The sequence below is a fragment of the Palaemon carinicauda genome, chromosome 26, assembly GCF_036898095.1.
Source record: "Palaemon carinicauda isolate YSFRI2023 chromosome 26, ASM3689809v2, whole genome shotgun sequence".
Taxonomy (NCBI): Eukaryota; Metazoa; Arthropoda; class Malacostraca; order Decapoda; family Palaemonidae; genus Palaemon; species Palaemon carinicauda.
The window spans coordinates 63,942,054-63,966,483 of record NC_090750.1 but is presented as its reverse complement, the minus strand read 5'-3'; the positions used below and the strand labels follow the sequence as shown (position 1 = coordinate 63,966,483).

Here is a 24,430-nt window from a genome sequence, read left to right as displayed (position 1 = left end):
GTGGTCTTTACTGCAGTCTATGCAGACTCAGTTAGCTGCGGTTATGCAGGAGTTTCGTGCGGAGAAGGTTTACACTGCTCTCGTTAGCCTACAACCTGCCACGGTTGTGCGCCCAGCTCACGCTGAGGCTGCCTGCTCCCACACTCCGGCTGCGGAGAGCTCCACCTCCGATGCGCGATCGACCCTGCCAGACGCATGTTAACGTTAGCCGACGTGCGGCTCCCTCCGTTAACATGCGTGAGCTACCGCATCAGCAGTTGGAAGGTGGAGTCAAGCTGCCGTGTTTTGACGCAATGCGGCATGCTCCGCAACCCACGGCAGTCCCCACCACGCACCACCACTCCGCTTTGGTTGTTGCCTGCTCCCACACTCCGACTGCGGAGAAGGTTGACGATGCACCCGTTGGCCTACAGCCTGCCACGGTTGTGCGCCCAGCATGGCTACCTGCTCCCACACTCTTGTTGTGAGAGCTCCTCCACCCATGCGCAGTCGACCCTGCCAGACGCATGCTGACTCCCACAGACACACGGAGCACTCCGTTGCCGTGCGTGAGCTACCACAAGCTGCCGTGTTTTGACACGGTGTGTCAGCCTCCGCAACCCACTGTGGTTACCGCCACTCGCCCGCAGCAGACTAGTCAGTCAGGAGTTGAGGCTTCCCCACACAGCTTTGGTTGTTGCCAGCTCACAGACTGTCAAGCAGTTACATGACGTTGCCTTCTGGTCTGCTACTGATGCACCAGTGCTGTATGTCCTCACGCACCTGTTGTGGTTGACAGTTCAGTTTTTGACAGTTCACAGACTGTCAAGCAGTTACATAACGTTGCCTTCTGGTCTGCTGCTTATGCACCAGTGAAACCCTCACTGAGATAACCTAGCTTTTCTCGGACATGGTTCCTGTAGATGAGAAAGTGCTGTTCTCCCTCCTTCTGATATTCCCTTGAGGACTCTGTCATTTGGAGAGGAGCCTTAAGCTGCTTAGCCTCCTATGGACTTTAATTAAAGCATAACATGCTTCCAGGGATGGTAAATGGTTCCGCTTCAGTCGCTAACCCCGTCTGTTGCCACACCTGCTCCCATAGACCCTAATGGGCTTTGTTGCAAGACATGCAGTCCAAGCTTAGTCCTTGATAGAGGATTTTTTACGGAGAAGAACCTTCTAGCCAACAACCTTCCTACCGGTTGTTTGTACGCCCTGTTGACGCTGAGGTTTCCTACTCACGTCCGCCAGTTGAGATGGTTCCTCCACCGGTGCGACCCAGTGTGGGTTGCCAGTCGCACGTTGACGTTAAGCGACTCTCGGAGGTGGTTGTGGACGTTCAGTGTGTCACTAGGAAGACGTTCAACAACCAGCAGAGGTGACTTGTTGTGACGCAGTGCGGCAACTTCAGCAACCCGGTAGGGGGTTGTCTGCACAACCCAGACAGTCTAGACTGTTTCGGGTTGTCGCTGTACTTCCTCGCGTCCCCATGGTTGACAGTTCACAGACTGTGCAGCAGTACCATGATCTTGTGTCCGGCTCCGTCACGCATCCACCAGTGCGACCGGATTCAGCGAGTCAGACGTTGCCCACTCCGTTGCCGTTTCCTCATCAGTTTCGGATGAGGAACCCTCTGATGAGGACATGGCTGAACAAGACGATCAACCCCCAGCCCTGCTATCCATCCAGAAGATGCTGAAGAAGGAACACGGCCCTGTCAGGCTGTGGATGAGTCTGGTTAGGACACTGTCATCCGTGGTTCAATTGGTGTCACTTGGAAGACTACACCTCCGTCCTCTTCGGTATCATCTAGCTCTTCACTGGAAAAGGACAAGACGCTAGAAGCGGTCTCGATCCCGGTTTCCGGAAAGATAAGTCTGGTCTGACTTGATGAAAGGACTTTATCAACCTTTGAAAGGGTCTTCCCCTGACTGTTCAGACTCCCAACCACGTTCTCTTCTCAGACGCATCGGACGTAGGCTGGGGTGCGACATTAGGCGGTAGGGAATGCTCGGGATTATGGAACTCGAGTCAAAGGACGATGCATTTCACTGCAAGAAGCTTCTGGCAGTACGTCTGACCTGGAAAAGCTTCAGGTCTCTCCTTCAAGGCAAAGTGGTGGAGGTGAACACGGTCAACTCCCTGCTTTGATGTACATCTCCTAGCAAGGAGGGACCTACTCTCTGATATGGTACGAGTTCGCAAGTGACCTCCTCTCCTGTTCAACAGGTCTAGACTTTTCACTAGTAACGAGTTTCATCCAAGGCAACTTGAATGTCTTAGCAGATTGTCTCAGTAGGAAGGGACAATAATTCCAACATATTGGACCCTCCACAAGGATGTATGCAAGAGACTTTGGGTCACCTGGGGCCAGCCAACCATAGATCTCTTCGCAACCTCGATGTCCAAGAGGCTCTCAATACTTTGCTCACCTATCCCGGACCCAGCAGTAGTTCTTATAGATGCCTTTCTACTAGATTGGTCTCATCTAGATCTATATGCATTCCCTCCGTTCTAGATTGTCAACAAGGTACTGCAGAAGTTCGCCTCTCACAAAGGGACAAAGTTGACGCTAGTTGCTTCCCTCTGGCCCGCGAGAGAATAACTTACCGAGGTACTTCGATGGCTGGTAGACGTTCCCAGAACACTTCCCCTAAGGGTGGACCTGCTACGTCTGCCACGCGTTAAGAAGGTACTCCAAGGCCTCCACGCTCTTCGTCTGACTGCCTTCAGAATATCGAAAGACTCTCGAGAACTAGAGGTTTTTCGAAGGAGGCAACCAGAGCGATTGCTAGAGCAAGGAGAACATCCACCCTTAGAGTCTACCAATCGAAGTGGGAAATCTTCCGAAACTGGTGCAAGTCAGTATCCGTATCCTCGACCAGTACCTCTGTAACTCAAATAGCTGACTTCCTCTTATTTCTGAGGAAAGAGCGTTCTCTTTCAGCTCCCACTATCAAGGGTTACAGAAGCATGTTGGCATCAGTCTTCCGTCACAGAGGCTTAGATCTTTCCAACAATAAAGATCTACAGGACCTCCTTAAGTCTTTTGAGACCACGAAGGAGCGTCGTTTGGTTACACCTGGTTGGAATTTAGACGTGGTTCTAAGATTCCTTATGTCAGACAGGTTCGAACCTCTTCAATCAGCCTCCCTGAAAGATCTCACCTTTAAGACTCTTTTCCTGATATGCTTAACCACAGCTAAAAGAGTCAGTGAGATTCATGCCTTCAGCAAGAACATCGGATTCTCATCCGAAACGGCTACATGTTCTACATCTTGGTTTTCTAGCCAAACACGAGCTGCCTTCTCGGCCTTGACCAATATCGTTCGATATTCCAAACTTATCGTATGGTTGGAAATGAACTAGAAAGAGTATTATGTCCTGTAAGAGCTCTTAAGTTCTATTTTTAAACCTTTACGAGGCCCGTCTGAAGCTTTATGGTGTTCAGTTAAGAATCCATCTTTGCCTATGTCAGAGAATTCTTTATCCTATTTTATCAGACTGTTAATACGAGAAGCTCATTCCCTTCTGAATGAGGAAGACCAAGCTTGGCTGAAGGTAAGGACACACGAAGTTAGAGCTGTCACAACTTCCTTGGCCTTTAAACAAAATAGATCTCTGCAAAATATATTCGACGCAACCTATTGGAAAAGCTAATCAGTGTTCGCGTCTTTTATCTTAAGAATGTCCACTCTCTTTACGAGAACTGCTACACTCTGGGACCATTCGTAGCAACGAGTGCAGTAGTGGTGGGGGCTCCACCACTACAATTCCCTAATTCCAGAACCTTTTTAATCTTTCTCTTGAAATATTTTTGGGTTGTCCGGAAGGCTAAGAAGCCTTTCGCATCCTACTTGATTTGGCGGGTGGTCAAAATCATTTCTTGAGAAGCGCCTAGATTAGAGGTTTTGATGAGGACCTTTAGTATGGGTTGCAACCCTTCATACTTCAGCTCCTAGGAGTCGCTCAGCATCCTATGAGGATCGCGAGGCTCAGTAAGGAAGACGTACTTAAAAAGGCAGAGTAATTGTTCAAGTCGTCTTCCTTACCAGGTACTTATTTATTTTATGCTTGTTATTTTGAATAACTGCTAAAATGAAATACGGAATACTTAGCTCATAATGTCAACTTGTAATGCTGGTCTCTACCCACCCCCCTGGGTGTGAATCAGCTATATGATCATCGGGTAAGTTTGATATTGAAAAATGTTATTTTCCTTAGTAAAATAAATTTTTGAATATACTTACCCGATGATCATAAAGTAAAGGACCCACCCTTCCTCCCCAATAGAGAACCAGTGGGACAGAGGAGAAAATTGGTTCTTTGTTGACATCGAGTACTTGAGTACCTACTTGACAGATGGCGCTGTTGATGTACACCCCCACCTGTATAGCGATCGCTGGCGTATTCCGCCCGTAGGTTTTTTCTGTCGGGCAGCAGGGATGCAGCTATATGATCATCGGGTAAGTATATTCAAAAATTTATTTTACTAAGGAAAATAACATTTTTCAGTGTGGTCCCATGTGGATGTGAGAAAGTTCTCTTTGTGAATGCTAATAAAGTAGTGTTTTCAGTGTGGTCCCATGTGGATGCGAGAAGGTTCTCTTTGTGGATGCTAATAAAGTAGTGTTTTCAGTGTGGTCCCATGTGGATGCGAGAAGGTTCTCTTTGTGGATGCTAATAAAGTAGTGTTTTCAGTGTGGTCCCATGTGGATGCGAGAAGGTTCTCTTTGTGGATGCTAATAAAGTAGTGTTTTCAGTGTGGTCCCATGTGGATGCGAGAAGGTTCTCTTTGTGGATGCTAATAAAGTAGTGTTTTCAGTGTGGTCCCATGTGGATGCGAGAAGGTTCTCTTTGTGGATGCTAATAAAGTAGTGTTTTCAGTGTGGTCCCATGTGGATGCGAGAAGGTTCTCTTTGTGAATGCTAATAAAGTAGTGTTTTCAGTGTGGTCCCATGTGGATGCGAGAAGGTTCTCTTTGTGAATGCTAATAAAGTAGTGTTTTCAGTGTGGTCCCATGTGGATGCGAGAAGGTTCTCTTTGTGAATGCTAATAAAGTAATTCTGTCAGTGTGGTCCCATGTGGATGCGAGAGGATTCTCTTTGTGGATGCTAATAAAGTAGTGTTTTCAGTGTGGTCCCATGTGGATGCGAGAAGGTTCTCTTTGTGGATGCTAATAAAGTAGTGTTTTCAGTGTGGTCCCATGTGGATGCGAGAAGGTTCTCTTTGTGAATGCTAATAAAGTAGTGTTTTCAGTGTGGTCCCATGTGGATGTGAGAAGGTTCTCTTTGTGAATGCTAATAAAGTAGTGTTTTCAGTGTGGTCCCATGTGGATGTGAGAAGGTTCTCTTTGTGAATGCTAATAAAGTAATGCTGTCAGTGTGGTCCCATGTGGATGTGAGAAGATTCTCTTTGTGAATGCTAATTAAGTAATGTTGTCAGTGTGGTCCCATGGGCCTGTGAGAGGGTTCCCTTTGTGAATGCCAATAAAGCAATATTTCCAGTTATGAATTTTGTATTACAGATGAGTGGAAACAGGATTAGGGTAGCCAGGTTGGGTGCAGTAACCTGGCCAACCCTAGTTGGTGACACACTTGTACCTCTTAGGGCAGACCTTGAGACCCTGAAAATGGTCTTACCTTCATACAATGGCTTTTTTCTCCTATGAAAATGGATCCATTAATGGCGGGCTTTAGAGATAGTACTAATTTCTCCCTTCCATAAGGAGGAAAGATTTTGCTAATATCTCTGGGTTTTCAGAGTATTTCCCAGGTCAGGAAGTACCGAAATCTCTTCAGCTCATCAGAATTACTTTCAGCAGTAAGGACTTTTTAGGTAATGGAATCGTGGTGGACCAGTCCCCCAATCAACAAGATTTTGGATCTTGGGGTATTTATACCCTGAAGAGGAAGCAGATTTATTCCAGTGTCCCTCAGAGAAGATTTTGGTCTCTCCAGGGAGGTAACCTTGAGGTGTTCCCCCCCTATGGTTTGGCCAAATCACTACTTCAACTCAGACTCAGGTTTCCGGTAGGCGGGCTACCATTCCTTCTTGGTTTGGTCTGCTTGCGTCTCCTGTGTACACCTCTAATATTGACGAAATAGTTGAGGCATCATCTGCTTCCTCCTCGCTCCAGCCTTGGGACATTGTGGTGCCTGGACACTAGGTTTTTTTCAATTTCTAGAGAAAATTCAATAGGATTAGCATCTCCTGACCAGTCTTTTGGGTTCAATGACTGGAAGGAGTATTGATTTGGGGCGATTCTACTATGGATGTTGAGGAGGGGGACCTAGTGAGAAATCTTGGGCAATGTGGTATGGAATGTGCTTGCTGGCCCGATCTGAACACGATTTATTGTTGAAGCTTCGATATTTCTTTTGATTATGGGGAACACAAACATTATGCTATTTTTCCTTAATCACATTGGAGTAGTATGGAACTATTCCCTAGGTATAGTAGTGTGATTAAGATGCCAAATTGCCTTTTGTCCAAAATGCTAAGTCCTTTGTGGGTAAAAGATTGGTCACAGAGGCTCCAAAAATGGGATTGGTATCAATAGGGGATATGTTGCTGAAAGGGGGTTCCAAGTTTTAATCTGGTATCTGTTATGCCTTCTCTTAAAGTGGAACTATTAAGCGAGCTTGACTTGAACTGCCAGTTGATCCCAAGCTTTTTAAGCTATGGTAAAATATTTGTGAAAACCTATTTATGATGCTTTACTGAACTTTGCCATAGCAAAATTTGAGGCAAGACACTATATACAGTGATACCTCTACATACGATCTTAATTCGTTCCAGAAACTGCTTCGTATGTTAAAACGATCGTATGTTGGAGCAAATATTCCCATAAGAATACATGGTAATTGATTTAATTCGTTCCTCAGCCTAAAAACTCATAATAAATCCTTAATAAATGGCTACACATAATTACACATTACATTAATACAATACCTGTATAATAAATACATATTACAAACCAAAAGAAAAGAATAATAATAATGAAATAATAAACAAAAAACAGTGACTAGTTCAATAGTGCACGAACCTGTATGCATACCAAGTCCGTGCTTTGCGCATTAATACTGTACATGCCTTGAGACATTGAAGATGGTATTTCTTTGGTGTGTTATTTCATATTGGATTCCCTGTTTTAACTTTATAACAGGAAATTTCTTGGGGACCACACAGCATTCCTGAAGATTAATTTGACAATAAAAGAGCTCTTTAGCATCATATGCAGTACTATATTAGTTTATTCACTTTATTTCAAGGACAAATGGTTGCTTTGGAATTTTTCAGGTGTGTCATTCATGCAATAGTTGTTTACTGAAATTTTTGCACATTTTTATTTTTTGTTTTTATTCTTTATAAGACAGATTATAAGATTTTCATAGACTTAGGGTAAATGATTTTCCTTTCAGCAGCACTTCCATATTAGAGTACATTATAATATATAATCTCAGGTCAAACGAGTGTGTGTTATTGCACGATTTTGTTTGCCTCTTAATTTTTTGTGTGATATTATATTGTCCTTTGCATGTTTCTTGACTATTGGAGTGACTGTAATGGTTATGTAAAGCGTACACTTTGTATAACATGAAAAAGTTTGTGTTGAAAGTTTTTCCAAGAAAACACATTGTGGTAATGTACTGTATTGCAAATTGCTGAAAACAATTTTATGTTGAATTCTTGGATTATTTTAAAACCACAGGGTGGTTTTAGAAGAGGTAGGGGTTGTATGAATCAGATTTTTACAGTTAGGCAGATATGCGAGAAATATTTAGCAAAAGGTAAAGAGGTGTATGTTGCATTTGTGGATCTGGAGAAAGCGTATGATAGAGTTGATAGGGAAGCAATGTGGAATGTGATGATGTTATATGGAGTTGGTGGAAGGCTGTTGCAAGCAGTGAAAAGTTCCTACAAAGGTAGTAAAGCATGTGTTAGGATAGGAAATGAAGTGAGCGATTGGTTTCCGGTGAGAGTGGGGCTGAGACAGGGATGTGTGATGTCGCTGTGGCTGTTTAACTTGTATGTTCATGGAGTGGTGAGAGAGGTGAATGCTCAAGTTCTTGGACGAGGATTGAAACTGGTATACGAGAATGACCATGAATGGGAGGTAAATCAGTTGTTGTTTGCGGATGATACTGTACTGGTTGCAGACACAGAAGAGAAGCTTGACCGACTAGTGACAGAATTTGGAAGGGTGTGTGAGAGAAGGAAGTTGAGAGTTAATGTGGGTAAGAGTAAGATTATGAGATGTACGAGAAGGGAAGGTGGTGCGAGGTTGAATGTCATGTTGAATGGAGAGTTACTTGAGAAGGTAGGTCAGTTTAAGTACTTAGGGTCTGTTGTTGTAGCAAATGGTGGAGTGGAAGCAGATGCACGTCAGAGAGTGAATGAAGGATGCAAAGTGTTGGGGGCAGTTAAGGGAGTAGTAAAAAATAGAGGGTTGGGCATGAATGTAAAGAGAGTTCTGTATGAGAAAGTGATTGTACTAACTCTGATGTATGGATCGGAGTTGTGGGGAATGAAAGTGATGGAGAGACAGAAATTGAATGTGTTTGAGATGAAGTGTGTAAGGAGTATGGCTGGTGTATCTCGAGTAGATAGGGTTAGGAACGAAGTGGTGAGAGTGAGAACGGGTGTAAGAAATGAGTTAGCAGCTAGAGTGGATATGAATGTGTTGAGGTGGTTTGGCCATGTTGAGAGAATGGAAAATGGCTGTCTGGTTAAAAAGGTGATGAATGCAAGAGTTGATGGGAGAAGTACAAGAGGAAGGCCAAGGTTTGGGTGGATGGATGGAGTGAAGGAAGCTCTGGGTGATAGGAGGTTAGATGTGGGAGAGGCAAGAGAGCATGCTAGAAATAGAAATGAATGGCGAGCGATTGTGATGCAGTTCTGGTAGGCCCTGCTGCTTCCTCCGGTATCTTGGATGACCGCGGAGGTAGCAGCAGTAGGCGATTCAGCATTATGAACCTCATCTGTGGTGGATAACGGGGAAGGGGGGCTGTGGCACCCTAGCAGTACCAGCCGAACTCGGTTGAGTCCCTTGTCAGGCTGGGAGGAACATAGAGAGGAAACGTCCCCTTTTTTCTTTCATTTGTTTGATGTCGGCTACCCCCCAAAATTGGGGGAAGTGCCTTGGTATATGTATGTATGTAGATATTAATGTACTGTGGAAAAGAGGTTTGCTTCTCTAGAAGTTTGTATGTCTGGAAAATTACCCATTACACTTATTTAATAATGGCATGTGTCACCAAGTGGCATGCCATGGAAACATCTTGGTACAGCATAGTATATGATACTGATTTGATGTACAATGAATGAAGAACGGTAAATTCAAAGAAGAGCATCAAATAAGCCGTGTTTATTTCTAACTACAGTAGTGGGATTTGAGAATTTTTGCAATGTGATTGTAAATTTAATTCTTAAACTACAATACAGGTACAGTATCATAATATTAGAATGTGACTGATTCATATTTCTCTACTAGCTTAATTTTTCAGAATTTACTTCTGAATATTTGGTTCATATATATTTTTAGATGATTTTATCATCACTTAATTCTATGCAGTAAAAGCAAGGACTAGGAAAAACATCTGTAGAGAAATTGCATTTTTTCACTACTGTAGTATGATTATACATTCTAAGCACACACCTGTACCATATTTGCATTAGAAATTGTGCATTTTTACACACAATTTTATTGTGCATTCAAGTGCCGAAATGATTTGGTGTCCTATACTAAAGAAGTGATTTAGTATAAACATAATATTTAGGTGCTGAAGAATTTCTGCATATGGAATGAGCACTTTTCATTATGAATATTTTTTTTTTTTTTTTTTTTTTTTTGTTCTTTTATGTTTATCGCTTTTCATTTTTGTTTCTCTTTTATTCATATGTGTATGCTGGAAATATAACCCATACCAGTAATATATTTCTGTTAGATTATATACATTCTTTATGAACATTTATCAAAGTAATATAATGGTGTGGTAGTAATGTAGTAATAACTGAAGGAGTTTTGCACAAGATGATGTGTCCTGGTATGCATTTCTACTAATACTTGTTTACTGAATTTCTTAATAAGCTTGTAAGATGTTATACAATTTATATTTATGTCTTTTTACACATTCCTGTTTGACTTACAAGGTACTTTGTTGAATACTTCCAATGCTTTCCATCCAGCTGCATTTTGAACATTTGCATTACCAAGCACAGTTTATATATTTTTTTTTATTTTGCATTCTGCAGAGCATTGTTCATGAAGGTGGTTTGGTACCCAAGAGTATGTATCAGCCAGGAGAAGATATTGATGGAACAAGGCAACATATCCCCCTTTCTGAACAATCCATGTATCATTCTGTCTCATTAGGACGTGGACAGGTATGTATACAGTAGTACAGTGTAATGAAATATGAAATTTGGAAATTTAGTCTAATACAGTAGATACTATTATAAAGATTCATAACATCCTACTGTCATTCTCATTGTTCTGATTGCTCTTACATGAATACAAATCTTTTTCTTTGAATAGGAGATTGATTCAAACGCAGCTGGAACTCAGGAGTTAAAACTTATAACTAGGTGTTGGCAGTAGCAGATAATTACTAGCCAGTGGCGAGGATGCTCCATCCCTCATTAGGTGCAACGAACAGCCATTTTGATTCTTGCTGCTGATTAACACTGGCGTACTATCGACTTCTCTTGAAACTTGTTTCTTTTCAGATTGTTTGTGGATGTTTGTCCATGCTGAAGGTGTTCATGCGGACCCGCCAGCTAGTATTGGGAAAATACAGGGTGCAACACTTTTATGAGTGACAGAACAGTAGATCCTCATACTTTTTGTGCTTCATACAGGTTGCAGGTGTGTCCCTTGGATTCCTCCTGTGGGGAGTGTAGGGAGTGGTCACCCATCCGAAATCAGGTGTATGGCAGGAGATGGAAGAAAAAAGGAGAAGGCTAAGCAGGACTCCTCTCCCTTGGGCTCATCCTCGAGGTCAAAGAAATAAGCTAGGCCTCATCTCTCAACCTCAGGCTCCCTTCCCTCTGACCCTTCCCATTCTGTCTCTTGAGGAGATAAGATGGAGAAGAGTGGTGACAAATTAACTCTTGGACAAGTCTAAAGGTCGGGAAACTCTCCTGTTTCCCCTAGTGAAACAGGTGAGCCTCTTCCTTGAGAAGAGTCTTCTAAAATTTCTGATTTTGTTCCAGTTGATGACGCTGTGCTATGCTTTCAGACTTCCCTGGGGTTACAGGGTACTCCATTTAGAGAAAAGTTAGCCTTAGCACTTAATCACCTGAAGGGGACTAATGCTTTAGCATCCTGGGGCCTTGACATTAAGCCTAAACTGAAGCTGCCAGCTGATGTTCTCCCCTTGGATCAGACTTCCCTGATTGACCAACTCTACAAGTTGCACAAAGAAGATGGTATCGAGATAAACAAGTTCTCCATTGAAGAAATACCACATGTTTTCTATGTATGATGAGCGCACTCATTCTTGCAGATCTTCACAGCGACAGACGTTATTCCTTGCAAATGGGTGTACTCATGGGCTACATGTCACTGAGCGTTCAGTGGGTTTGGACTCTGATTCATCTTTTACAGATGAATGCGCATGCAGGATCGTACAACCATGCCTCACCAGACTTTGTGTGTATTCAGCACGCTCCTACTACACGTGTGTGTGTGTGGTGCTCACAACAAAAGCATGTTCCCACACTACCATGCATAGTGACAGATCATTGTGCGACCCCATGGAACCACGCATGCCTCCTATAGCAAGCTCTTTGCAAGGGAAAAGATATCCTAATGTCTCCCAAACAACTGATCGCGATTTCGCTTACATTTTCGATGATCACAAAGCTGTTGATGGTGACAACTTCACTTATTTGAAGCACTCGCCTCGTCGTTTTTCGGGCTTGCGTACTTCGGAGCTTTAGGTCTTAACTGTATTGTTGCTAGTATTTCTTATGTTGACAACTACAGGCTGTTACCAATTGAGGTTGTCTCAAGTCGGTCTTCTAAGAAGGCCGACTGTTCAGAGCATCATTCCTCCAGATGATCACTTTTGTTTGCAGAGTATCTTGAAGGTAGTGCTCATACAAGAGTGACAGAAGACACTTGTTCATCCTCTCAGATGGACTTGAAGTGAAGGGAGAATAAATCCTTGAAGCCTTTGGCTTTCCAAGATTCTCTTGTAGGAGAGTTAGTGACTATCCCGTTTGCCAGCTGTAGGTAGACATAGAAAATCTGCATCAAAGGGCAAAGTTTCACCCAACCTCAGAGGCCTCGAATATGAAGGCTGCAGCAATGTCGGCTCCTAAGGCAGCATTATGTCTAGACCACTGATCAGGCACAGATATTTAGCCTTGAATGAAGACCTCTCTGACATAGATGAAGAGACAGTTCAAGGACTTCACCCTGTCTTAGGCAAAATCGGTAGAGTTTGTGGTACACCAGGTGACTAACTGGTGGGCCAACTGAATTCTGAAGAAGTGAAAAGCTGTGGCCTCCAAGTTTGTGGGGCAAGTATGATCAAAGAGAGGTGCTGAACCTCAGAAATTCATCACTTAAAGGACCTTCCATGTTTCCCTTGGAAACAGCCAAAAGTGTAAAAGATCTAATCAAGATTCACTTCTCCACCGAGCGGTATCATTTAGGATGCCTCAACCTTCCTCTTTGAACAATCATTCTAGGTCATATCCATCAGCCCCCCAGCCAAGATTCCAAAGCTCAGTAAAATCCCTTTCACTTCACAGGTGGAGGATATCCTACACCACTTCTGAGAGAGAGACTTATGTGAGACAGCATGAGACAATTTACGATGCCTTAGGAAATTCTCCACTGATAAGTATCAGGCAAAGTGGCCCATCCTCTGTGGATGGTGATGTTGAAGGAATAACTTCTCTCGGAGCCTCTATTCCACTAGTAGTAGACTTTTTAGCTTAACTATGAAAGGAAAGACCCCCTCTCAGTTTCATCAGTAAAAGGGTATCATTCAGCCTTGTGCCAGGTGCTAAGACTGAGAGGAATAGATATTTCTTCGTTGTGTGAATTATTTGTACTGTACTTATTAGGAGACTTGTCCTCCCTGTGAAATTCAACCTCCAGTGTGGAATGTAACCAAGGTGTTGCAGTCTTTGAAGAGAGTTCCTTACAAATTGTTGAGGTTAGCCTCAGATAAGGACTTACCCTGAATAAGTTTTTTCTGCTCGCTTTGGCTTTGACTAAGTGGTAAAGAAAATACACAGACTGTTGTATTCATCCTTGGGTTATGAGCACTGGAGGTAGGTCTTTTTATCATTAGTTCCCGATTTTATAGCAAAAACTCAAAATCCATTGATACTTGATTCCAGGTTTTTGTCCTTTATAGTTTGATCACTTAGGAAGTAACTGATGATATGGATGAGTTACTTATGTGTCCTGTAAGGGCTCTAAGGCGCTACCCTAAAAGAACCCAGGCTGCCAGACATAGGTTACAGAATCTGTTCATAAGCACTGGTGCGGTTGGAAAGAGTCACCAAAATTACAATCTCTTTTTGATTGGAGGAGACTATTAACAAAACACTATGCTCTAGATCCCCTGGTGCATTAGAATAAGTTTAGGTGTGCACCAGTAAGATCAGAGGAGTTGGTGCTACTCTAGCATGTAAGAAAAATCCCTCAGGGACTCAAGTTTCATAAGCTGGTGTATGGAAGCATCAGAGACCTTTACTGTGCTTTAATTGCAGGAATTTACCCTCAGGTCTTTAGACATATTTTCACTCAGACCTGTGATTGCTGCTCAGAAAGTGGTGTAGTGACCCTAGCTCCTTTACTGGACCAAAAGTATCACTCTAAGGTAGTGGTTACAATGTAACTCTAGGTCGAAAGCAGTAGTGTTTGGCCCTTTTCCTCTCTTCTTCCTCTCCATTGTGGTATTGCTGTTGAAATCCTTTAACTAACAGCTTGTCTCTTACTGTAAAATAGAAGAGTTCATTCCACCATCCTCCTAACAAGGGGAAGGATGGATGTGTACAAGCAAACATATCAAATTGTCTATGCCTTAGTTTCAAAGACTTACTAGTTTAAGAAAGAGAGATTTTCTTTTGCAACATCCTTGGTTTTCTGGACCATGAACCTGACGGTACTGTTGACCCTGATTCGCAAGGTGTCTACGATGCCATTCTCTGCACCTTATCAGGGCTGAGATTAGTGATCCCTGGATTTTAGCCTGCCAATTTGGTAAGAGGGACTTCCTCTCACCTAAAAAAAAAAGTTAAAGTCGCGGGTTTTAGGTCTCCACTGAGACGATTTACATCGTTCTCCTCGGGCGACGATTAGCCAGCAGGGACTATCACTAGTACCCTCTAACCCGCCCCAGGCGCCACCCTGGGAGTACCCCCCGGTAGAAGGTCTCACTGTATTCGCGTCCCTGGCGGGGACCGAACTCGGGACCTCTGTAATAGAAATCCGCGACGCTACCAACCTTGCTATCCGGAGTCTCTTATTTAAAGGACAAATATTTATATTTGTTTAGGAATACACTATTGTAAATTACAAATTTTAAAAGTAATTGGAATTTTTTCTAACTATGCAAACCTGAGTACTTTAACTCAACTTCTGCCTTCACCTCCCCCAAAAGTCCCAGACAATCAAAGTGACTGTTTAGTATACCGACAAGATGGGCAAGACTTCCCCCATGCCAACCGCTAATTACCAGCTACTGCCGACACCTCATCATAAGTTTTAACTACTGAATTCCAGCTGCACTTGAAACAATCTCCTATTTTAAGGACTTCTTCTTTCTGCTCAGGAATAATCTGAAGCTATACTGTATTAGTTTTATAAGAAGTCATAACTCATATGTTTGTAAATATTTATCATTAGCATTTTTCAAGAATTTCTTAGTTGATGTTGCTATTTTTGTTTGTCAGGTACATGAAGTAGTTCTCCTCATAGAAGAACCAGGTTCTGTTATCTGTTGGGACTTTGATGTCATGAAGAGTGATGTACTATTCTCAGTTTTACGTACAAAGGTCCCCATCACACATCGTCCTGAGCCACAGTCCCCCACAGGTGAATAAATGTTTTCCTAAAATAATTGTTTTGTTTTGTTAAAGTTTTTTTATAGTTTTTATAGGAAATATTTTTTTTAATGTTACTATACTTAAAATATTTTACTTTTCTTTATTTCCTTTCCTCACTGGGCTAGTTTCCCTGTTGGGGCCCCTGGGCTTATAGCATCCTGCTTTTCCAACTAGGGTTGTAGCTTAGCATTTGATAATAATAATAATAATAATAATAATAATAATAATAATAATAATAATAATAATAATAATTCTAGATGAATTATAATTGTAGAAATTTAATATATGTACATATTACCTATATATTATGCAATGTATAGATTTAGCTCTGGTGGTTTGTGTAAGTAGCTTAAAATAACCCTCAATTTTAGGTGCAATGGGTGTTATTGATGCTGTCATAGGCAGTGACGATCAACACCGTTCAGTTATAGAGAAGTCATGGCGAGAAGGATACGAGTACTTCAGAGTTGAACCTCAACTTGTTTGTCATGATGGTGAAAGCATACAGGTTAGTGATGCTCAGTGAAATAAAGAAAGACTGAAAGGAGGCAGAATTTGGTATTGCTTTCCATCCATATACCAAGGCACTTCCCCCAATTTTGGGGGGTAGCCGACATCAACAAAGAAACAAAACAAAAAAAGGGGACCTCTACTCTCTACGTTCCTCCAGCCTAACCAGGGACTCAGCCGAGTTCAGCTGGTACTGCTAGGGTGCCAAGGGTGCTTTAGATACTTTATTATGGGATACATTGAACATTTCATGTTAGTTTGTCAATGAATCTCTTACTAATATTAAAACTTTATTTCCTTTGAAAAATTTTTGTCTCTCTTTAGGTTCTTTATTTTATGACAATATAGTAGAGTATTGGATGAAGGCAGTGCTAAAGTCTGTTTACACCTTTTAGTCTTTTTGAAACTCATCTTTATAGTTCCTGATATCTTAAAGAACAATTGGTAAGTACTTTAAAATAACAGTATAGTGATTTCTGTAACATTTGTACCCCTGCTGTAATTGTATTGGCTGTCTGCAAATGTATGTTATGTGATGATGATCTTGTTATTAAGGCAGTCTGGGTAGTAGTATTGGGTTACTAGTAAACAAAGAAAGTTTTTGATATTGCAATAGTGTTCTTAAAATGGGAAGCATCTCACATGCTTAGTGTGAAAAAGGGTGTTTGTCTTTTTTCTATTGAATATTTACTTACCTACTTTCATGGAATGTTTGTCCAGTAACTTAGGAATTCAGGAAATCCAAATTTCTACCACTTGTAGTTTGCATTAAAAGCCTAAGCTTATGACATTGATGTTAGGTTTGATTAGAATTAGAATAGAACCTCTCATTAACAGAAACTGTTAAGTAAATCTAGTTTAAGTAAAGAAGTAGTAAAAGATCCTTCAAGAGCGTAAAGCATTTAAATTACAGTAGGAATCCTTTTTAACTGGTACCCTCAGGACTTTACTGCTGCCCAATAATCAGACATGCTATTGTATAAGAAGACCCTTTGAAAATGCTTTAAACCCTTATTTAAAAACCATATTATATCACCAAAGTGTCCACAAAATATTTACAGACATGCTAGACATGGAAGGAAAACAATATCATTTGGTTGAAATAATTAACCACATCACACACACTATTGGTTCATCGGAATCTGATAAATGTAAGTGGAGTGGACTGTTACCCTCAATACCTGATGAAATCCTGAAACTGGAGGGCTGGGGTTTCATTGGTGTAAGGAAGAGGGATGAACCTTCATTCATAGATGTTGGATGATCAGCTGTTGTTCTGCTTGCACAGTTAGGCAGTAATTGTTGATCATTTTGCTTGAAGGATCTTGCTTTCTTTGAAAAGGAATTATACTGCATGATATGAATTGACCTAAATTCGGAAACGTTATATTTATCATTGTAAACCAGGCACAAAACGGAAAGAATAACAGTATTGATAGGGGACTTTTTCCACATATAATCATATACATTTACAGTTTTACCTTTGATAATAATAATCTAAACCCTAATTTTTTCAATAATTGTCATACATTTAATACCGTACTACAACATAAAATTTACTTGTTTAAAAAAAAAACCCAATATCTGCAATCTTCAGTCTCAATAAAATTTATCATAAATCTACTGTATTACATAAATGTAAACAACCATGAATAACATGGACAATTATCATCACCCCACAATATGGTTTTCACTGAATTTAAGAATCCTTATTACCCAGGTAATTTTGACTTTGGTATAAATAATTCCCCTCACGGCAGTCCACACGATATAGATAATTCACCTCACGGCAGTCCACACGATATAGATAATTCACCTCACGGTAGTCCACACAGTATAGATAATTCACCTCACGTTAGTCCACACAGTATAGATAATTCACCTCACGTTAGTCCACACAGTATAGATAATTCACCTCATGGTAGTCCACACAATATAGATAATTCTCCTCATAGTAGTCCACACAATATAGATAATTCACCTCACGGCAGTCCACACGATATAGATAATTCACCTCACGTTAGTCCACACAGTATAGATAATTCACCTCACGTTAGTCCACACAGTATAGATAATTCACCTCACGGCAGTCCACATGATATAGATAATTCACCTCACGGCAGTCCACACGATATAGATAATTCACCTCACGGCAGTCCACACAGTATAGATAATTCACCTCACGTTAGTCCACACAGTATAGATAATTCACCTCATGGTAGTCCACACAATATAGATAATTCACCTCACGGCAGTCCACACGATATAGATAATTCACCTCACGGCAGTCCACACGATATAGATAATTCACCTCACGGCAGTCCACACGATATAGATAATTCACCTCACGGCAGTCCACACGATATAGATAATTCACCTCACGGCAGTCCACACAGTATAGATAATTCACCTCACGTTAGTCCACACAGTATAGATAATTCACCTCACGTTAGTCCACACAGCATAGATAATTCACCTCATGGTAGTCCACACAATATAGATAATTCTCCTCATGGTAGTCCACACAATATAGATAATTCACCTCACGTTAGTCCACACAGTATAGATAATTCACCTCACGTTAGTCCACACAGTATAGATAATTCACCTCACGTTAGTCCACACAGTATAGATAATTCACCTTACGTTAGTCCACACAGTATAGATAATTCACCTCATGGTAGTCTACACAATATAGATAATTCACCTCACGGCAGTCCACACGATATAGATAATTCACCTCACGGCAGTCCACACGATATAGATAATTCACCTCACGGCAGTCCACACGATATAGATAATTCACCTCACGGCAGTCCACACGATATAGATAATTCACCTCACAACAGTTCACACTCTAATTACTGTATTAAGAATCAAATTCGTTAACTATGCATCCATCTTCAGTAACATCCAGCAGAACTGGCAACTATTTAAAAGGGCCAATAAAGGTCTGTACATATTGTACTAATTCTCTAACATTTAACTGACACAAGCATGTGGCACTTACTGGTGTGTTCTAGTAATATCAAAAAGTCTACAGTCTGCTCTTGATAATTTTCTCACAAACAACTGAACCTTCATGTCAAAACCCATTCACCACCAATCAGCACTGGAATCACAAAACCAGGGTAAGGGAATGGAATTCCCCTAAATGTTTGAAAATCTCAACATTCCTGAAAAAGGAGACAAAAGTTATGGGTACAGGCAAATGGGAAGCAAATACATGAAAGAAAACAGCTAACCCTTTTACCACCAAAGGACGTACTGGTACGTTTCACAAAACCCATCCCTTTACCCCCATGGACGTACCGGTACGTCCTTGCAAAAAAATGCTATAAACATTTTTTTTTTTCATATTTTTGATAATTTTTTAAAAAAATTCAGGCCTTTTCCAAGAGAATGAGACCAACATGACCTCTCTATGACAAAAAATAAGGCTGTTAGAGCAATTTAAAAAATTATACTGCAAATTGTGCTGGGAAAAAAATAACCCCTTGGGGGTTAAGGGTTGGAAATTTCCAAAGAGCCTGGGGGTAAAAGGGTTAAATTACTAGGTGTCATAATTACTACCTTTAAGTAAGGTTTTTGGCTTGAAAAAAAATGATGACAATTCGAGAGTAGTTTTGGATAATTTTTTGTGCTTACAAATACATCGTTTTTTCATCCAAACATATCCACTTTTTGTTGCCACAGTACACGGTATGTTTCTCATCAAACTTCCCTTATCATTAACCCTTTTACCCCCAAAGGACGTACTGGTATGTTTCACAAAAGCCATCCCTTTACCCCCATGGATGTACCGGTACGTCCTTGGAAAAAAATGCTATAAAAATTTTTTTGTCCATATTTTTGATAATTTTTTGAGAAAATTCAGGCATTTTCCAAGAGAATGAGACCAACCTGACCTCCCTATGACAAAAATTAAGGCTGTTAGAGCAATTAAAAAAAAATCTACTGCAAAATGTGCTGGGAAAAAAAATAACCCCCTGGGGGTTAAGGGTTGGAAATTTCCAAATAGCCTGGGGGTAAAAGGGTTAATACAAGAGCACAAATTTTTGAAAAAGGTCAACACAAAATAGTATGCAGTAGTTATAATTAAGAAATAGAAAATTTATATGCTTTGAAGAATCAGCATAGGAACTGTTAACAAATGTAAGTTACTCTGATGAGGCTGACTATCAGAAGATAGATGTTAGGGGTGATGGAGATCATGGTGATTATTTCCATTTAACTCTTTTACCCCCAGGCTATTTGGAAATTTCCAACCCTTAACCCCCAAGGGTTATTTTTTTCAAGAACATTTTACAGTATATTTTTTTTTAATTTCTCCAACAGCCTTAGTTTTGGTCATAGGGAGGTCAGGTTGGTCTCATTCTCTTGGAAAATACCTGAAGTTTTTCAAAAAATTATCAAAAAAATGCCAAAAAAAATTTAAATAGCATTTTTTTGCAAGGACGTACCGGTACGTCCATGGGGGTTAAGGGATGAGTTTTGTGAAACGTACCAGTACATCCTTTGGGGGTAAAAGGGTTAAAGCTATGGAGGGTCTGAAATATGGGTGGTAGTTAGCCTTTTACATAGTTCCTCTTTAAAGCCATTTGAGAACAAAATCACAATCTTGGTGAATCCTAAGTCATTTATCCTTTGAATACCCTAATTGCAGACTCCAGCAAAGCAATGATTGATCTTCTGAATGATTACCTTACACTGTTTTGTGTATAATTTACTGCTAAGAAAATATCTTCACTGTTTGTTGGTATATTTCAGTGCTTCTACCACAAATTAAATGAATATCAAGCTTTAACACATGGATTATCTATCATTCAAAGCAAATCATATTTATGCAAATTAAAAGTTGGCATAATCTGTTAATCTCTATATTGTAATGCTTTATGACTTAACCCTTTTACCCCCATAGGACGTACTGGTACGTTTCACAAAAGCCATCCCTTTACCCCCATGAACGTACCTGTACGTCCTCGCAAAAAAAGCTATAAAAATTATTTTTTTCATATTTTTGATAATTTTTTAAGAAAATTCATGCATTTTCCAAGAGAATGAGACCAACCTGACCTCTCTATGACCAAAATTAAGGCTGTTATAGCAATTTAAAATAAATATACTGCAAAATGTGCTGGGGAAAAAATAACCCCTTGGGGGTTAAGGGTTGGAAACTTCCAAATAGCCTGGGGGTAAAAGGGTTAAAAGTAATAAACACAAAACTAACCATTAAAAACACTCGCCCATGAAAAAACTGGTGTCACTCCGGAAAGCCTGGTAACCTGCTATATTATTATACTCCTCTACTTCTTAAGTACTGGATAGACTGTATTTATTGCCCCTTAACAAGTTGCACCAATTACAAAACATTAAACTTTACTTGGCTTTGGATTGTCACTGTTTTCCTCCTTGTCTTGTTGTGTACATGCATCATATACTCATTAGTAATATTAATGTAACTGGTTTTTAGATAATTGTGTTTTTTATGTCTTATTTACTTTTTAGTAATGTGCTAGAATTGTAGTTTGTCACACAGATATTTTTGTGGGATAGCTTTTTCCATTTTAAAACTTCTGTAGGTTTTTTCCCCATTCCTTGAAAATACTGTTATTACAAAATACTGTACTTCCTTTTCATAGAAATACTCTTAAATTACTGGCTCCTATCCCCTCCTTGTTTGTCTTTTTATTTATATGCTGTTCTCACCTTTTATTCTGCTGTTGGCTAATTGTAATTTTGTGTTGCTTGCAACATATTGAATATAGCTATGCCTGTTATACCTTTTACTGTTGTTTTTCCCTTGTCTATGCTTTCTCCTTTCCCCTCCGAAGTATGAGAAGGATGGTCATGAGAGGCACCGTATGGATCAGCAACCAGTTTACCGTGAAGGAGAAAGCATACAGGTCAGCCCAAGGTGTCACTTCCTTATATGGGAAAACAACTGCAATAGTTGCATCATAAATGTAAAATATAATTTGTTGATATAACTATAAATAAATGGTTAGCATTTTTATTGAAATTTGAAAGAGGGAGCACAATAGATACTTCTTTTCTAAAGGACTTTTTCTCTATTATTATATATTTATTTTTGCACCAATGGATATTCATATTAAGGTGATGTTATCAATAAAATTTAGTGGGTGTAAAAATGGAATTTTTGATAGCAAAATTTATTTTATATGCACCTGGTTCTATATTGGTGCACACCCTAACCCTAAGAATTTCCCATTTTCTTTCTTGTCAATAGACCTAGGCCTCTAGTATAGTGTTAAGATAATTTGGCATTTAATAATGATAACTTATGCTTGGGTTCGCCGCGGCACCTTTGTCTTTTCAGTTTCAAAGTCGAAACTAAATTCCTTTCCTCTTGACATCACTAATCAGTGGGGATGAAGGATGTGCATGTACTGTATATGAATGTCAGCTGAATATATAAAGTCAGTTCTATCATTAATACAGTATTCTGTTTATTTTTATGAGTGAGCTGATGTTCATAATGCTAATTCTTACACACTGGTTAGTGAAGGAAAAGACAGAAAATTTAAAGTCTTAAACTATTAAACTTATCTACCACCTGAGACTCGCCTCTTGGCTTAGTAACACAGTAATCAATCAACGCTGTATGAGGTGTTATTGTTCAGACCTCAAGGTTGAGAACCAAATGCAACTCCCGTCAAACTACAGTTTATACTTTTATAAATTACTCAACTCTATTAACGACAATCACTTGCAAAAACACCGAGCACAACAATTTACGACTTTGCGGGCAAGTCCAAAACAGAAGGATGACCTGGAGGGCGCGCGTGGTAGGTGTCGGTGGGGTAGTCCAACTGTGTTCTCTAGGGCCTGTCACGGCCCTCCTCTTTGATGAAGGGATTATCTAAATGGAAGACAGCCTGTGAATAGTGGTTTTCACACGCCCCTGTTGTATACACGACACCCACAAGGTGATCGCGTGAGGTTAGTAACCTCTGCATTCCATGCTTTTATCTTTCTCTAGTATATTTGGAAGATTTATATTAGAAAAGCGTAAAGAAGGACTTTTCACCGGGCGTCACAGGTCTCTTCCCAGAAATAGATTTTTCCTTCGTCAAAATCCCTTTTATAAATTACTCAACTCTGTATTTTCAAAAGAAAAATGTAACACTGTACTATAACTTTATTGAATTTACACAAAAGAAAAATAATTTAAACTACATCTCCCACAGCTGCTACGGCACCCAAAGCCCAGCAATATTGATAAAAAAACCATGGCTATTCTAAGACAATACTTAATGAAAAATGACTTGGTATGCCAGTGAGTTGCTGCCAAGACTTTCCAAGGAAAGATTCCTACAGAAATAAGATGTAGCTGAATTTCTAATATCATAAATCCTATCCTTCAAGTGTTTCATCAGACTTGGATCTTATTCTCTGTGAACACCTGTGACTAAACTTATTATGAGAAATGGCATAGCATTTTTTTTAAAGACAATGCAAAATCCTAAATCCTAAAAATCAAATTATGAACTTTTCCCTTAATATGTTAGTCTAGTCCAAATTACACTTGATATCTCTAACGAGGCAAGGAAATCTTTTCTGACATATCACCAATTTTTTTTAAAAGAAATATGGAAATATTTAGGTAAACCCCTCACCTTTAGATTACTCGTAGCCTTGAATGTAAGTTAAAGAGATAAAATCATTTCATTTTCTCTCAACCTACATTAAATGAAAGAGTTTTTGTAATTCCTTAAGGAGTTAATTGATGCTAAGGCTAACAAAAAAAAGTCCTAGCTGTGAGATCTTTAAACAAAGTTCTTTTAAAGTTCTTTCTAAATGAGAATTTATTAAATACTGTACACTAATACTATATCTAGAATCCAATACTTTCTAAATGAGAATCTATTAAATACTGTACACTAATACTATATCTAGAATCCAATAAATCATTTCAACAACAGGAGGTTACTCAATAATAAAAGTCCTGAATAGATCCACAATAATACACAAAGGAGATAACTTTAGGCTAAGATGCTTGAGTACGGTATTCAGTATGGATTTATAGCTCTCAATAGCTGAAATGAACAGTTTTCGTTTTTTTTAAAAATGCAAACACTTAAAAATATTATCTAAACTATTGTAATTTTAGTTACTGAAAATTTCATTGAGTTGCACCTATCAAAATAAAGATTCCATTATTGCCTTGATGCAAATTATTAGTAGACTGTCTCTTGGAACCAAAAAAAAAAAAAAAAAAAAACAATCTAGAGGACTTAGTGAGCCCATTGTCTAAGAGAATAAGGTGGACTCTTCTCTGGCAGTTAGATGTAGCTTGTGTGTGTTTGGGTGTACCAACCTCAAAACTGGCTGTCTAAGAAGACTGTTTTATTAGCTTCGGCATCGGTGATGTGGTTCAGGTAACGTAGCTAGTGCCTCTGTATCGGCCCATCCCTTTTAACGAAGGAATTAGCTAAATGGAAGACAGCCTGTGAATAGTGGTTTTCACACGCCCCTGCTTTATACACGACACCTTCAGGGTGCTCGCGCGAGGGTAGTAACCTCTGCATTCCATGCTTTTAACTTTCTCTGGTATATTTGGAAGTATTTGTATCAGAAAAGTGTAAAGGAGAACCCTTTTCACCGGGCGTCACAGGTATCTCCCCTGAAATAGATTTTTCCTTCGTCAAAATCCCTTTATTACAACAGTCTCCAAGGACATTCCTACAACAGAATCCACCAATTTGTAAACTGTTCCCTTTGTGTGTAAAAGAGAACTACTAGAGTCATCCTCCGTGTTGCAGACACTCTGAACTTGTTTATCATAGCGGAAATCGTGGAGTAAGAGAAAAAGCGTACAAATCCAAATTTAACTATTTCTGTA

General features: G+C 40.0%; 1 protein-coding gene across 4 annotated transcripts in view; it reads left to right on the top strand.

Moving 5' to 3' along the window:
• retm (real-time) overlaps positions 1–24,430 on the top strand; it is a 140,483-nt gene that overhangs the window by 101,334 nt on the left and 14,719 nt on the right. For 2 of the 4 annotated variants that reach the window (XM_068349642.1, XM_068349640.1), the window contains 4 exons: positions 10,237–10,368; positions 14,902–15,043; positions 15,426–15,562; positions 21,399–21,470. In XM_068349642.1, the coding sequence (XP_068205743.1) occupies positions 10,237–10,368; positions 14,902–15,043; positions 15,426–15,562; positions 21,399–21,470 (483 nt within the window). The remainder of the gene's footprint in view (positions 1–10,236; positions 10,369–14,901; positions 15,044–15,425; positions 15,563–21,398; positions 21,471–24,430) is intronic. The other 2 variants (XM_068349643.1, XM_068349641.1) reach the window with 1 other exon arrangement.